Source organism: Motacilla alba, chromosome 12, assembly GCF_015832195.1.
Source record: "Motacilla alba alba isolate MOTALB_02 chromosome 12, Motacilla_alba_V1.0_pri, whole genome shotgun sequence".
In the NCBI taxonomy this organism is placed as follows: domain Eukaryota; kingdom Metazoa; phylum Chordata; class Aves; order Passeriformes; family Motacillidae; genus Motacilla; species Motacilla alba.
In genome coordinates this window covers 6,752,060-6,767,516 of record NC_052027.1, presented here as the reverse complement: position 1 = coordinate 6,767,516, position 15,457 = coordinate 6,752,060, and the positions used below count along the sequence as shown (strand labels likewise).

At 53.1% G+C, this 15,457-nt stretch overlaps 1 protein-coding gene across 1 annotated transcript in view; it reads right to left on the bottom strand.

Annotated features, from left to right (window-relative positions):
* Positions 1–15,457, bottom strand: part of PRICKLE2 (prickle planar cell polarity protein 2) — a 112,141-nt gene extending 96,684 nt beyond the window's left edge. Inside the window, exons 1-2 of the mRNA XM_038149327.1 lie at positions 15,331–15,457; positions 14,965–15,050 (exon numbers count right to left, since the gene is read on the bottom strand). Coding sequence (XP_038005255.1) covers positions 14,965–15,050; positions 15,331–15,372 — 128 coding nt within the window. The 5' untranslated portion in view covers positions 15,373–15,457. The remainder of the gene's footprint in view (positions 1–14,964; positions 15,051–15,330) is intronic.

Here is a 15,457-nt window from a genome sequence, read left to right as displayed (position 1 = left end):
GCCTGAGTGTGGCTGGGTGTGCCTGAGTGTGCCTGGGTGTGCCCGAGTGTGCTTGAGTGTGCCTGAGTGTGCCCGGGTGTGGCTGAGTGTGGCTGGGTGTGCCTGAGTGTGACTGAGTGTGCCCGGGTGTGCCTGAGTGTGGCTGGGTGTGCCTGAGTGTGCCTGGGTGTGCCCGAGTGTGCCTGAGTGTGCCTGGGTGTGCCTGAGTGTGCCCGGGTGTGCCTGAGTGTGGCTGAGTGTGGCTGGGTGTGCCTGAGTGTGAGTGAGTGTGCCCGGGTGTGCCTGAGTGTGCCTGAGTGTGGCTGGGCGTGCCTGAGTGTGGCTGAGTGTGCCTGGGTGTGCTCGGGTGTGCCTGAGTGTGCCTGAGTGTGGCTGGGTGTGCCTGAGTGTGCCCGGGTGTGCCTGAGTGTGCCTGGGTGTGCCTGAGTGTGCCTGGGTGTGCCCGAGTGTGCCTGAGTGTGCCCGGGTGTGCCTGGGTGTGCCCGGGTGTGCCTGAGTGTGCCTGGGTGTGCCCGAGTGTGCCCGGGTGTGCCTGGGTGTGCCTGAGTGTGCCCGGGTGTGCCTGAGTGTGCCTGAGTGTGCCTGGGTGTGCCCGGGTGTGCCTGAGTGTGCCTGACTGTGCCCGGGTGTGCCTGAGTGTGCCCGGGTGTGCCTGAGTGTGCCTGGGTGTGCCTGAGTGTGCCTGAGTGTGCCTGGGTGTGGCTGAGTGTGCCCGAGTGTGCCTGAGTGTGCCTGAGTGTGCCCGGGTGTGCCTGAGTGTGCCTGAGTGTGCCTGGGTGTGCCAGAGTGTGGCTGAGTGTGCCCGAGTGTGCCTGGGTGTGCCTGAGTGTGCCCGAGTGTGCCCGAGTGTGCCCGGGTGTGCCTGAGTGTGCCTGGGTGTGCCTGAGTGTGCCCGGGTGTGCCTGAGTGCGCCTGAGCGTGTCCCGGTGTGCCTGAGTGTGCCCGAGTGTGCCTGAGTGCGCCCACGTGTGCCTGGGTGTGCCTAAGTGTGCCCGAGTGTGCCTGAGTGTGCCTGGGTGTGCCCGGGTGTGCCTGAGTGTGCCTGGGTGTGCCAGAGTGTGGCTGAGTGTGCCCGAGTGTGCCTGGGTGTGCCTGAGTGTGCCCGAGTGTGCCCGAGTGTGCCTGAGTGTGCCCGGGTGTGCCTGAGTGTGGCTGAGGGTGGCTGAGTGTGGCTGGGTGTGCCTGAGTGTGCCTGAGTGTGCCCGGGTGTGCCTGAGTGTGGCTGGGTGTGCCTGAGTGTGCCTGGGTGTGCCTGAGTGTGCCCGAGTGTGCCTGAGTGTGCCTGGGTGTGCCCGAGTGTGCCCGGGTGTGCCTGGGTGTGCCTGAGTGTGGCTGAGTGTGCCTGAGTGTGACTGAGTGTGCCCGGGTGTGCCCGGGTGTGCCTGAGTGTGCCTGAGTGTGCCCGGGTGTGCCTGAGTGTGCCCGGGTGTGCCTGAGTGCTCCTGAGCGTGTCCCGGTGTGCCTGAGTGTGCCCGAGTGTGCCTGAGTGTGCCCACGTGTGCCTGGGTGTGCCTAAGTGTGCCCGAGTGTGCCTGAGTGTGCCTGGGTGTGCCCGGGTGTGCCTGAGTGTGCCTGGGTGTGCCAGAGTGTGGCTGAGTGTGCCCGAGTGTGCCTGGGTGTGCCTGAGTGTTCCCGAGTGTGCCCGAGTGTGCCTGAGTGTGCCCGGGTGTGCCTGAGTGTGGCTGAGTGTGGCTGAGTGTGGCTGGGTGTGCCTGAGTGTGCCTGAGTGTGCCCGGGTGTGCCTGAGTGTGGCTGGGTGTGCCTGAGTGTGCCTGGGTGTGCCTGAGTGTGCCCGAGTGTGCCTGAGTGTGCCCGGGTGTGCCCGGGTGTGCCTGAGTGTGCCTGAGTGTGCCTGGATGTGCCAGAGTGTGGCTGAGTGTGCCTGGGTGTGCCTGAGTGTGCCCGAGTGTGCCTGAGTGTGCCTGAGTGTGGCTGGGCGTGCCTGAGTGTGGCTGAGTGTGGCTGGGTGTTCTTGAGTGTGACTGGGTGTGCCCGGGTGTGCCTGAGTGTGCCTGGGTGTGCCCGGGTGTGCCTGAGTGTGCCTGAGTGTGGCTGGGTGTGCCTGAGTGTGCCTGAGTGTGGCTGGGTGTGCCTGAGTGTGGCTGAGTGTGGCTGGGTGTGCCTGAGTGTGCCCGGGTGTGCCCGGGTGTGCCTGAGTGTGCCTGAGTGTGCCTGGGTGTGGCTGAGTGTGCCCGGGTGGGCCTGGGTGTGCCTGAGTGTGCCTGGGTGTGCCCGGGTGTGCCTGAGTGTGCCTGGGTGTGCCGGGGTGTGCCCGAGTGTGCCCGAGTGTGCCTGAGTGTGCCCGAGTGTGCCCGAGTGTGCCCGGGTGTGCCCGAGTGTGCCCGGGTGTGCCTGAGTGTGCCCGGGTGGGCCTGGGTGTGCCTGAGTGTGCCTGAGTGTGCCCGGGTGTGCCTGAGCATGTCCCGGTGTGCCTGAGTGTGCCGGAGTGTGCCTGAGTGTGCCCGGTGTGCCTGGGTGTGCCTGAGTGTGCCCGGGTGTGCCTGAGTGTGCCCGGGTGTGCCTGAGTGTGCCTGAGTGTGCCTGAGTGTGCCTGGGTGTGCCTGAGTGTGCCCGAGTGTGCCCGGGTGTGCCCGAGTGTGCCCGGGTGTGCCCCAGTGTACCTGAGTGTGCCCGGGTGTGCCTGAGTGTGCCCGGGTGTGCCCGAGTGTGCCCGGGTGTGCCTGAGTGTGCCCGGGTGTGCCTGAGTGTGCCTGGGTGTGTCTGAGTGTGCCTGAGTGTGCCCGGGTGTGCCCGAGTGTGCCTGGGTGTGCCCGAGTGTGCCCGGGTGTGCCTGAGTGTGCCCGAGTGTGCCTGGGTGTGCCCGAGTGTGCCTGGGTGTGCCTGAGTGTGGCCGGGTGTGCCTGAGTGTGCCCGGGTGTGCCTGGGTGTGCCCGAGTGTGCCTGAGTGTGCCCGAGTGTGCCCGAGTGTGCCCAGGTGTGCCTGAGTGTGCCCGGGTGTGCCCGGGTGTGCCCGAGTGTGCCTGAGTGTGCCCGAGTGTGCCTGAGTGTGCCTGAGTGTGCCTGGGTGTGCCTGAGTGTGCCCGAGTGTGCCCGGGTGTGCCCGAGTGTGCCCGGGTGTGCCCCAGTGTACCTGAGTGTGCCCGGGTGTGCCTGAGTGTGCCCGGGTGTGCCCGGGTGTGCCCGAGTGTGCCCGGGTGTGCCTGAGTGTGCCCGGGTGTGCCTGAGTGTGTCTGAGTGTGCCTGAGTGTGCCCGGGTGTGCCTGAGTGTGCCCGGGTGTGCCCGGGTGTGCCCGAGTGTGCCCGGGTGTGCCCGAGTGTGCCCGGGTGTGCCTGAGTGTGCCCGAGTGTGCCTGGGTGTGCCCGAGTGTGCCTGGGTGTGCCTGAGTGTGGCCGGGTGTGCCTGAGTGTGCCCGGGTGTGCCAGAGTGTGGCTGAGTGTGGCTGGGTGTGCCCGAGTGTGCCCGAGTGTGACTGAGTGTGCCTGAGTGTGCCCAGGTGTGCCTGAGTGTGGCTGAGTGTGCCCGGGTGTGCCTGATTGTGCCCGGGTGTGCCTGAGTGTGCCCAGGTGTGCCTGGGTGTGCCCGATTGTGCCCGAGTGTGCCTGAGTGTGCCCGGGTGTGCCTGAGTGTGCCTGAGTGTGCCCAGGTGTGCCTGAGTGTGCCCGGGTGTGCCTGCATCCGGACCTTCCACAGCATCCTTGGGGCTAGGGCTGCTTCCTGATCCAGGCACAAACCTCAGTATTTTAGATCTCCTTACACATACAACTCCTACAGCAAGGATAAGAACAATCCCAGGGACTTTCACAAGTGCCACGCAACTCCACAAGCTGTGGTGCTGCTGGAAACGAGACCTCAGCTCTGCAAACTCCAGCACAGAAACCCCAAGCCCCCAGATCTGCTGCTTTTATAGACAGAAGGACTCTTAATTCTGCCCCCTCCAATATCATCCATCTTTCAAGATCTTTTCTTTGCTTGGGCTGTTCCCAGCATCCTAGGCTATCACCAGACTCTGTGCCTTCAAGAAGATGAAGATTGCAACCCTTCACTAGCCACGGCCTCTTCATTTTCTCCTCTCAGCACACTTCAGTCGCCTCTGAAGCTCCGCATAACAGCAGGCAGAGCATTAATCAACACAACATGTGCTTCACCTAACTTCAGCAACCACTACGAATATTTAAGTTTTACATTATGTGCTGGGATTATTTTTATATATACGCCACCCTGTGTCTTTTTATATACACACTCACACCCCTGTATAAGCAAACACACACAGAGTATTTCATTTCTGCAAACTATAATTTAAGCACAGGGATTTTTTTCCCCTTCGGGCAGCTGGAGCAGCAGCCGAGTAGTGCAGCAGCGATGCCGAGTGCCCTCTGCTGTACATGAGACAAATGCTTCTTTGTTTAAAATAGTCTTTAAATACTTATAACTTTTCTTAGGAAAATATTTATTAACATTGCATTTGATGATTTTGAGCACAACACGCAGTAATGATGCCACCTGATTTCTCCTGTCAGACTAAAAGATTCATGTCTTTTAGCAGAAAGTAAATAAGTCTGGGCTGGAACTGCACAGGGTCCAATGTGAAAATGTTTTATTTATACACTTGAAAATGACAAAGGGAGATCAGAACAAACAATATAGCTTTATTATTCAGGCATTTATCAGATAGCCTTCACACTTCAGCAGATCATACACCTATTAGAGGTACAAGCTGAAACTGTCACGTGGCAATGTGAAATCATTTTTCTATTGTAAAGCAGCATTGTTCCTGCTACTGGAAGGAAAGATAATATTAAAACATATTCAAATATATGTATTCCAAATTGCTACACCATGTAATAATAAATTATGCACTTGATATTAAAAACCCAAGCTATGCTGCAAAATCTGACTTTAGAATATTAACTTTTATTGTCTTCTCACGCCCTGGTTCCTCTCACATTTGACATTTAAAGGGGCTGCACTTTAGCCACGTGGCCTTTATGGCACCAAATGCAGGGCCCAGCCACAGCAACGTGATGAGTGCTCCCACTGTTTGACAGGTGAGAAGAGAAAGGGAATTAGCCTTGTCCCCATCCTGCTGCTACTTCTTCAAATGCTTAATTTCAAGCAAAAGTCTGACTTTGATAGAGTTGGGGTTTTGCAAAAACAGGGATTAAATCATCTGCTAAGAGTCAGGGCAAGACGGGGGACACCAAGCCCAGCAGCATCTCTGCACAGGGTGCTACCTCCACCCAAGGCAGATGGGTCAAAGAGCAGCCAGGTCTTTCTCTCCAGAGCAAACCCTGCCATGACAAGCACCCGACAGCCTGGAGAGGTCAGAGCAGCACTGTCTGCTACACAAGCATCAAAATCCCAGCTACTGGCACCACGATGTATTTTCTCCCTCTCTGTGTCACGCTCCCACAGAAGGAGACATCTTTTTTTAACCTGTCTCTGTGCAATACCTTGGCACTGCAAGCAGGGCCCATCTGCTCTGCAGAGCTCTGTGAGGACACCTCCACACTGTCCTTGGAAGGTGGGAGGGGGACAGGGGGGTCCAAGCACCCTTGGGTGCTGGCTTGAGATGCCCAAGCCCCCAGGTGCTTCCACACAGCCACTCTGGCCCTGGCAGGTCAAAGAGCTGGTTGCCATCAGCACAATCACACCAGAACAACTGGTTCCTCATCCCTTCCAGTGACTCACTGCAAAACCTTTCAATTTCCAGCATTTGTATTCACTTCACAGCTTGGATTTCCTAGAGGAGGCACTACCCAGGAAAACAAGCCTCCTCTTACGCCCTCCTGTAAATGTGTCCACATGAAGCTGATCAAAAACATTCCAGATTATTTTTTTAAACAAAATCTTTTACCAGCTTTTTTTTTCTGCCAACAAAATGCTGTGGTTTTTTATAACTTTTCATCTAGCCCTTCTAAGAGCATTCAGGGATTCTTGTCCTAGATTCCCTGTCTTGGTTGAAGGCCAAGCATCACTAGCTGAGCCAGAGGGAATATAAAAGTATCTTTCTAAGACGCTATAGAAAAAAAGAAGAATGGGACCCAGGGAGACAATTCGCTTTTATGCCTTGGGTATTTAAGGATCAAATGCACATTTGTGAGCTGACACCAGGTAGAGAGGTGGCTTTGAGACTTTATAGCATCTAAAGAAGCCTCTCAAAGCATCTTTTTACCAACTAGAGCAAAAGAGAAAACAAGGAGCAGTGACACAACCCCTGGTGTGGCTGCCAAGCCCCTGGGGACAGCAGGGCTCATGGGCCACTCCTGGCGACACCAGGGGCACTTGCAACCACTGCTCCGCTTGCAAAGCAAACAGATGAAGGCAGGGAAACAGGAACCACCCAAGACATGCTGAGGAGGTTTCCTATGGTTACTGCTGCCATGGAAATATGTTTTTTTGTTGGCTTGATCTAAATAATCTCTGGCTCCTTGGCTGCAGTATGCTTCCTGCAAGGTTGGGTTGGATCCTTAGACCTTCACCTTGCCGCTGGAATGTGAAGCAGTGGCCACCTTCCAGCTGGTCCAGGAGCACCTCAAACCTGAACTGCTTGAGTTCTCCTCTGGACTCCCTGAAGCCTGTGACTTGGTTTCAAAGAGAAGAGGAGGAAAGAAAGTGGAGGGAGGGGACAAGACATCCTTTACTAATTGCTCACAGCTGTGTCCGAGCAGCTCCCACTTCAGCTGCCAGGAGCTGCAGGCTCGTGCTCTCCCCAACAGGCTCCAGAGCAACAGAAACCCCTCAGAGGGAGAGGGACTCTCCATCCATCCACAGAGCTCTGCATAGGGATTTCAATAATTACACTTACACACTCCCCTTATCAGCGAGAGCAGCCATTATGTTTTTTTTATCACCGCAGCAGCAGCATCCACACAAGGGCAATGGATAGGGGATGAAATATTTGCTGCAATGGCTGAGTACAAAGTGTCTCGCTCCGCAGCGAGAATAATAATTGTCACACTGAGCTCTCCGAGTGATAAGCTCTGGTATCAGGGTCCTGTGAAGAGCAGAGCCACACATGGGAAGAAACAGCCTCTCCAGCAGCAGAGAGGAGCACCCTGAGTTTTCTGTACACCTCTTGACCCAAGCACTGGGGAACAGAGAAAGGTTCTGGCCATTGGGATTGCACTGATGCATGTCTGGGGTCTGCAAGCATGAGAAAAATGTTCTTTACAGCCACGCTCATGAGGTTTACCCTGAAATTAGTTTTCCTCACATCAGACAATTCTGCTAATGTTACAAATTCCTTCAACATTAGATAGTGACCGCAGAGATGCTACAAGCACAGGAAGGGTCCGGCTTTCCACCACCACGGCTGGGAGATTATTCATTGGAGAAAAAAGCAAATAGCCAAATGAGCACCACAAATTGCAAAGCCAGCTGCCAAAGGTCTCAGCTGATACTATCGGCCATCCTTAAACTCGGTGATAGACTTACGAGCCAGACAATGAAAACGCAATTCATTATTTGAAGAGTGACTCACTGGTGTAATAAGGATGGATTACTGGGTGGGGGGATGAGGGGGGGGAGAATGTCTTTGAAAAAGTCTAAAAGACTGCAGATTGACTTCTTAAAGGCAAACAGGAAAAGAACAAAACCAAAGAAAAACTCTTGAAAACATTGAACAGACTCTCAACAGCCGAGAGCAACAAAGAGGAGGGCAGCGCTCCGTGGGCGTCAGCCAAATAGCTGCGCCCGGCCCCTCCAGCGGGGATCCCGGCTTCCAGCCTTTATCCCTCCAAAGCGCGGGCTGGCAGCTTTTTCTTTCACGCCACACCACGCTGGTGACAAAGGCCTGTTGCAAACCTTCTAATAAAGCAGTAGGAGCTCTCCTGCCGGCCCAACACAGGCCACACGCAGCACAGCACCGCCGCGCTCCAGCGGGACGCATCCCCGGCGGAGCGCGGGTCGGAGCGGCCGGCCAGGAGCACCGGCACGACAGCTCGGGAAGGGGATAGGGGCGGCGACAGCCGGGATGACAGCTCAGCTGTGCATGTCATAGGACCAGGGCAACTCTTCATCTCCCACCTCCTCCCTCTCATCAGCTCAGCAGAGGCTTCTACAAGCGATTTAACCCGTTTCCCTGGGCTTGGGTGGATGCACAGAGAGCTCAGGACCTTACACATCCAGCAGCACTGGGCTGTTAAATCATTCACCGTGCCCCACTAAATCACAGGCTGCACAGCTCCCAAATCCATGACCACAGCCTCCAGCACCGACAGCTGTCTGCTTCTAGGAGATCCCAGTGCAAGCCAATCCATCCTGCTTCCAGGTTTTGTGGGTCTCTCCTGGGCAAATCCACCTCGAAAGGCTCCATGACGGTACCGTGCTTTGCCGGTGTCCAGCAGCACAGCCCTGTGCAAAGTACTCACCAGCCAAATTCTGCCTTTGGGATGGCAAACCCCACTGGCTTATACCAGGCAGGTAAACTTCTACTCTTTGCATACCAAGAAGCAGTTGTAGTTATTTTCGAAAAAAAAAAAATAGTGCGAAAAAACCCGACCAAATTTTAAAATTATTTGTTTATAAGTAAAATATCATACAAATTCAGAATTCAGTGTGTCTGCTCTACAGACAGCTATCCATCATCAGTGTAATTCACAATCACACCAGATACAGAATAAACGCCACAAAATCAGCCCAAATCCCGCAACAGCTTATAAGTGTTTTTTCACACCATTCATAAAAATAGAATTGCACAAGGCCACTTCAAAACAGACAGAAAATCTACCCACACTGCCTGTTCCCTAGGAGAAATTCTGCTTTTCTGGCTCTTGCCAGCAGCTCAGTGGCAATGGAGCCAGGCAGAGCAGCACCAGGCAGAGCAGCTGCAGAGCAGGGCTCTGTGCTCAGCTGAAATTCAATCAACAAGTGTCCAAACTCCTTTTGAGTTCTTGCAATACAATCCTGAGTGGCTTGTAAAGGACTTCAAACAGGCTCCCTGGGCTTGCCCGGAAACAAATGCATACCTCACCTGCTCTTTTGTACATCTCATACAAAAAATTAAAGAATTTATTTTAGGCTTTTTGCCAGGGACAACACTGCCTCTGACACTGTAATGCTCTGGTAATGTGGATACTGTGTCTCCCAGCCAACACAAACAGGATACCTTATCAGTCTTGGCTGTCTTAAGTGCTGTTTCAAGTGCTGTTTCAGCAGCAGGGCACAAAGAAATGGAATCCACAAGTCAGAAAAAAATGGTCGGGAGTTCCTTAAATGTAACTGTGCACTCAACATTTAGGAAAATAATTGTCCCGGGGCAGGGCAAAGCTGATGCCTACACCACAATTCACCCAAACCCCCATCCCAATGGCCTGGCTGCCCCCTGGTAGAGCTGCTGTTGGAACAGTGGGAGCAGCAGGAGCCATCACTCATCACCCCTGCTCTCCCTACTACCATGGGGGTGAAAAGCCTCCTCCCCAAAGTAGACCTGATTTTCCAAACACTTCCACTAATGTTTAATCTTGCAGGTGTAAGAAAACAGGACAGCTGAAGTCATTGATGCCAAGCCAAGCGCACAGTGCAGCATCCCCCTGAGCTGAGCTCCAGTGCACGCAGCCAGCCACACCAAACCACCCTGGGCACAGGGGCTGAAGGGCACTGACTGCCACTGAAGAACCTGGCAGGGAGTGGCTTCTCCCTTCTGAACCTATGACCACATAAGCACACAAAAAATAAATTAAAAACAAGCTAATGACACCAACCGCTTTGTGAAAGGCTTTCAAATCAGCAAACAAAACCAGCCTTTGATTTTTTTCATCCCCTCTGCCAGGGTGACAGTATCTTTGGGAAGCAGGTGACTCCTGCCCACCCCTAGGGACAGGCACAGGTCCCCTAGGGATAGCAGCAGCCTTAGCCCTTGGGGACTCACCTCAGGAGTGTTGTGATGGATCTGCACTGGGCTAGACCTGCACTGGCTGAATTGTGCCCATTTCAGCAGGTTCCCAACTGCAAAAATGATGAATTTTCTAGAACCTTCCAGGCTAGCACAATTCACCATGGCAGTGACAGGAACCATTAGACCATTCAAGATAAGGCATTGCTATTCTCACATCTCCAAATCATTTTCAATAAACATGCAGGGAAGTGCAGAATATCTGAATCCTAAAGAAGAGAGGCACAAAGCCTGTTATTCATGCCAGGGAAAAGCTGGGAGTGTGTGTGTGCAAGAGACATAACCTATGAGAAATGCTGAAAACATATGGAAGCAATAATCTGTTCTTTTTTTTTTTTTTTTGGAAGTAGAAACAAATGCTTCAGAATTCAGTGTTATTCGTTCATGTGCCGTGTTACAAATATTTTTGTTTCTGCTCTCTGGATGAGGAACTAGGCAGCAAACTGGAGACTCAAAGGCACCCAGGGATGTATACAGGAGCCTGCTGGGGTGTCCCTCCCATAGGCAGGATCAGAGCCCTAGGAATGCAGACAAAGACTGCAAACATACAGAATGTCTCACTGCTCGTGCACAGCAATCTCCAGAGCACTGGGCACTGAACAAACACACCAACAAAACAAAACAAACATCCACTGCCACCAGCAACTCCCTGCCTACAGTCAACAAGGCAGAGAAGGGAGCTGCAAAGCAACTTGTGCACCATCACCCAACAACAAACATCACAGGGCTTCTGGTCCACCACCTCATTTCAGGTCACTGTCTCATGACACATGTCTCTTTTCCTCGTCCATAGGTTTCTGTGATCCAGTGGTCAATCTCAACCCTTTGGGCTGATCACCTGGGATCTCCAGGCAGCTCTTGCCTGAGAAGATGAGAAGCTTGTCTTTGCAGATGCTCCCTGATCCAACAAGGCCAGATGAGATCAGACTTCATCAGGACTGACTGCAGTAGATTACAGCAAGATGCTGAGTAATGGAAATAAATAAACAAATGCTTGAAACAACTGCATGCAGCAAAATCTGTTAATATGGAATATTACTGAATACTACATCAGGTCACATAAATTTGCCCTGAAAGGCAAGGGCCAGGCACTGTGTGCTGTACAAACACACAGCACTGATGTTAAGAGCACAATGTGTGACAGCAATGCATGAAGAGAAGCAGATCTCCTCCCCACCAAAATGTGATTCCAAGGGACAAAGATTGTGTGACGTATGCAAGGAAAAAGATGCTCCAAGAAAAGATGTAAGACATAATCTCACACTGAAACTAAAACCCTGGCAAACCAGTCTTTGTGTTCATGTCATGTTTATTACTGCTTTTCAAATGCTTCTGCAAACCAGAAGAATAACTATGGCAACAAAGACTTCTCCAAAGGTTTTCATACTCTATTTTTAAAATTGTCTTCTCTGTCACAGCATCCAAATTCCTTCCCTCAGAAACCAGCCGTATGCCACTGCCTCTGCAGGCTTTGCAAACCAGGTGGCACATCCCCTCTTCCTCACACCAAAGCTCAGACACCATCCTGAAACCTGGGTGTCCTGCTTCTATCTTTTCAGTGGGTGGGTTTGGAGAAGGCAGGGAGCAGGGAACAGCAAGGTCTGCTGAGCTCCAAGAGTATTTTGGCTTTCTCTAGGAGCAAACAAACCATGGCTCAGTGTGCTAAACACATGCCAATCTCCCAACACGAAGGATCCGCTATTTTAACTGAGGCACTAAGGCTGTAATTTTACTTCACCCAGAGTAAATCTGAAATTAGTTCTTCGCAGTAAGCTTAACAGCAGCAAAAGCGAACCATTTGTCACCTTTAAGGTTTGCATATTCACACTAATTGCACTGGGACTAGGTTATAAATTCCCTCCCTTGCTCCTGGACCACCTCCCTCGAAGGCTTTTCTCTGCAAGACATTATGCAAAAGACACTGCTAATGGCTATTCATTCACCAAACTCCAGTGACAGCTTTATTTAATGCCAAAGCTTGTTAACAAGCTGAATGGCATACAGTTTAATGTAATGCAGATCTGATTAGAAAACAGAAACCGGGCTCCTAAGGAGTTCAATTTTTATTGAATTTGATTTCCCTTTTTCCACACAAAGCCACCTTTATTAATGAGGATTTGGTTACCTACATGCCATTTCCATTTTCTAGACTGGAGCCCACACAGATTAACTCAGTCTTTTGGCACTTTGCTGACAACCCACCACAGCAAAGTGATGAGACGAGAGGAAGGAGTCATTTTTCTGCTCAGCCCATGAGAAATTCAGGGTTTTACTGGTTATAGTTTGATAGCTGTGTCTTCATGGACTTTGCCCCCAAACCTTCTCAGAAAAGCCACTTACTTTTTCCTCTTTGGGGCTGAATGATTTAAAACTAAAAATTGAATTTCTGCCTTACAACAAGAGATCTGTGGCATGCAGAAGAGAGCTTTGAGGGAGTAAGATGTAGGCTGTAGTTGGGCTCCAGTTTAACTGAGGTGTTCTCAATTCCTTACTTCCACCACATTAGCATTAAATATACTGACACTGCTACAGGATAATTCACCCACTACCTTGAATGTGGGATTACAATTTCAGAGCCAAATTACGAAGATTCAAAAACAAACTTCAAAAACCAGGGACGTTATTTAATTATTTAACAATCCCCTTTCATCTTCTTTTTGCACATCACCTGCAGTAGAGAGACCAGGCTTATTCTGAAAACGGTTCTGCAGAATATAATTTATTTTCAATAGGTTTCCCTGTCTCAGGAAGCATGCCTGTGCTTCCAGGAATGATAAATTCAGCCAACGCTCAGAGCCATCTCTGAGAAAAGTGGCTGTTAAGGAAACGTAGGAACACAGGAATCTTCCTCCTTTAACAAAGCAATCTGCTTGCTTGAGGGAGTGCCTGCACAGATCACACCTAAAATCCCAGGTAAATTGAAAATACACAGTCCAGCATAATTGGGTATAGACAATGGCTACCTCAGCAATGGCTTCAGTGTCTGCAAGTTTATAAATTCTGTCTCCCTAAAGCGTTATCACCGCTCTGCATCTTTGAAGCAAAAACACCCCATTTACATTTATCAGCAAAACTCTGCTGTCAAAGGATTATAAAAAGCCTTACCAATCTCTACAGGTCAATTGATCTGGATTTATACCTCTAATGTGAGTATCTCCTTGCAAACCCTTGTTTTCTTTCAGTCTCATTCTGCACATTCAGGTGAGCAGCCCCACCAATCAGTGACTGCAACATCTCCTGCACAGAGGGCACAGGCTCCTCAGCATGTTTTCAACCTACAAACTACTGGGAATAATTTGTCTGCTCACCTATTCCTGGCATTAATAGACCACTGGCTAGTGAAAAATGAACGAATTTCCTCTCTATTGTGTTCTGGCAAATAGACTGCTTTATTTGGTTTAATTGCGTAATTACTCTTACATCAAGGCAATTAAATAGGAATGTCTGCAGGAGGGCTCTCAGCTAATCGAGTCCTGGTGTAAGGAAACTTGGTGTAAGGTCTAACCTGCTCAGTGGGATGCAAACCCTGGAGCACAAAGGCTGGAATGCCTCTGGGGGCTGACCCCACCCATACCCAAAGGGTCCCCATCCTTCTCCTGCCCTGGGGGACATAACCACTTCTTTCCTGAGAGAAAGCTGCTGGAAAAAATCCACACAGTTTTAGCAAAAATCCTCTCCCATGTCTGGGGATGCTCAGCAAAGGAGATGGTTATGGGTAGTCCTGGCAGGCGGGAGGCTCCTGCACATGGGGTTTGGCAGGATCTGGCCTGGAGGCACAGTGTGCCAATGCAGAGGGCACAATCTGAAAAGAGCTGCAACATCCCTCTCATCTGACACTCCCCAGGCAGCTGTGTGCCCCTTCTGCTGGGCCATTTGGCTTCTGGTGGGATCCTATCAAAATTCACTTAATTCTTCAAAAGCTACTGTACAGTTGTACTCTCTGACATAACGAAACATGAAGCACAGCACCTCACAAGTCCTTGGAGCAGGGAGAAATACCGTGGTGATCATGGCTTTTCTTCTTATCCTGCGTTTGAAAGTTCTCCATGGCACTTTTGAATATTACAAAGCGGCTCTGCAGGGACACGAGGAATTCCGGGACAGCCCGAGGACCAGGGCCAGCCCCACCTGCTGCTGTGCATCCCTCAGGGCAGATCTCAGCCTATGGAACCCGTCCCACCACACCCTGGGGCAAATGCCAAAGGGAAGAATGATTTGCAAGGCTAAACATTAAGATACAACTCAACAGGAATATATCAATCCCCATCCTTGCTCTGAATCCAAGCTTTAATCTGGTGAGACACAGCTCTGAGAAGTAGGGCAGAGGCTGGGAGGAACGCCAAGCACAGCAGATGCTGGAGAAAAGGGTATACCCTGAAAAATAAGGTTAAAAGGTCGCCAAGGGCTCCCTGGCCTACTAAGACTGTGTAGAGCTCCCAGGGCCCACAGCCCAGATTTAATATCACCAAGTCCCAGATCGCACAGCAGCAGGAACTCATTTCGAGGTAGCAGAACATGGGGAGGGGAGAAGGGGCTGACCCAGGAGAAGGCCAGGGCTTGCTGTGCTTAGCAGGCACCGGCACTGTCAGGTTTGTAAAGAGACACAACAGAAATAACTAAAAATACTATTTGTGCCGGAGTTTCACACAGCGGTTTGGTGCAGACCGCAAGAACCCCTTCAGCCCCATTTTTTTCCTTCCCACCCCACCCCACCCAGGCTGTCCCTGACAGGTGAGGGCGGCTGCAGCCCCCGGCATGACCCGGAGCAGCAGGACGAGCTCCTGACCGCACTGGGGAAGCTGCGAGTCGGTAATTGCCAAACCAGTTACCCCAGTCCCGCATCTGGATCCTGCTGCGCCCCGCACCGGCGGCGGCCAGGGGAAAACCTGTGTGGGGGTGGCCCACCCGTGTCCCCAGAAGCCCTGCCGTGGGTGGACAACGCGCTTCGGAACAACACAAGCCCTCCCAAAATAGCCACACCTGCACCCGGCTGCGCACGGGACGGGGAGGGCGCCGCAAAGCCCCGCGAAGGGGGAGCCGCGATGGGACCCAGCGTGGGGGCAACGGGGGCGAAAAGGGGGGGGGAAGCGGGGCTCTCGCCGGGCCTTACCTCCACTTGTGCAGGGCGAAGCCCGGGCACTGGTCCCCGCAGGTGTTGCAGGGCTGGCCCCGCTCCGGCTCCCCCGACGCCGTCAGCTGCAAGGAACGGCAGAGTCAGCGCCGGCCGCGGGACGAGGGCGAAGGGAACAGGCACCCGGGGGAGAGGAAAGGGGCACGCCCGGGGGAAAGGCACCCGCACGGCTGGGAGAGGGCAGGGGAAGGGCTGGAGCGGGGACGCACCCCAAGCAAGCGGCACATGAGGGCGGCGGGGACCCGCTGGGCGCCGGGGCGCAGCCGGAGCGGGCGGCGGGACAGAGCCACAGGTTGGAGCGGGGCGGGGCGGGGGACGAGGGGCGAGGGACCCCCCGGCACTCACCGAGCGGCTGGAGAGCCGCTTACGGGAGCCGCGGCCGAACATGGCAGCGCTCCCGCCGCGGAGCCCGGCGCAGCCCAGCCCGAGTGCGCGGCAGCAGCGGCCGCCCCGTCCGGGCCCGTCCCGCCCC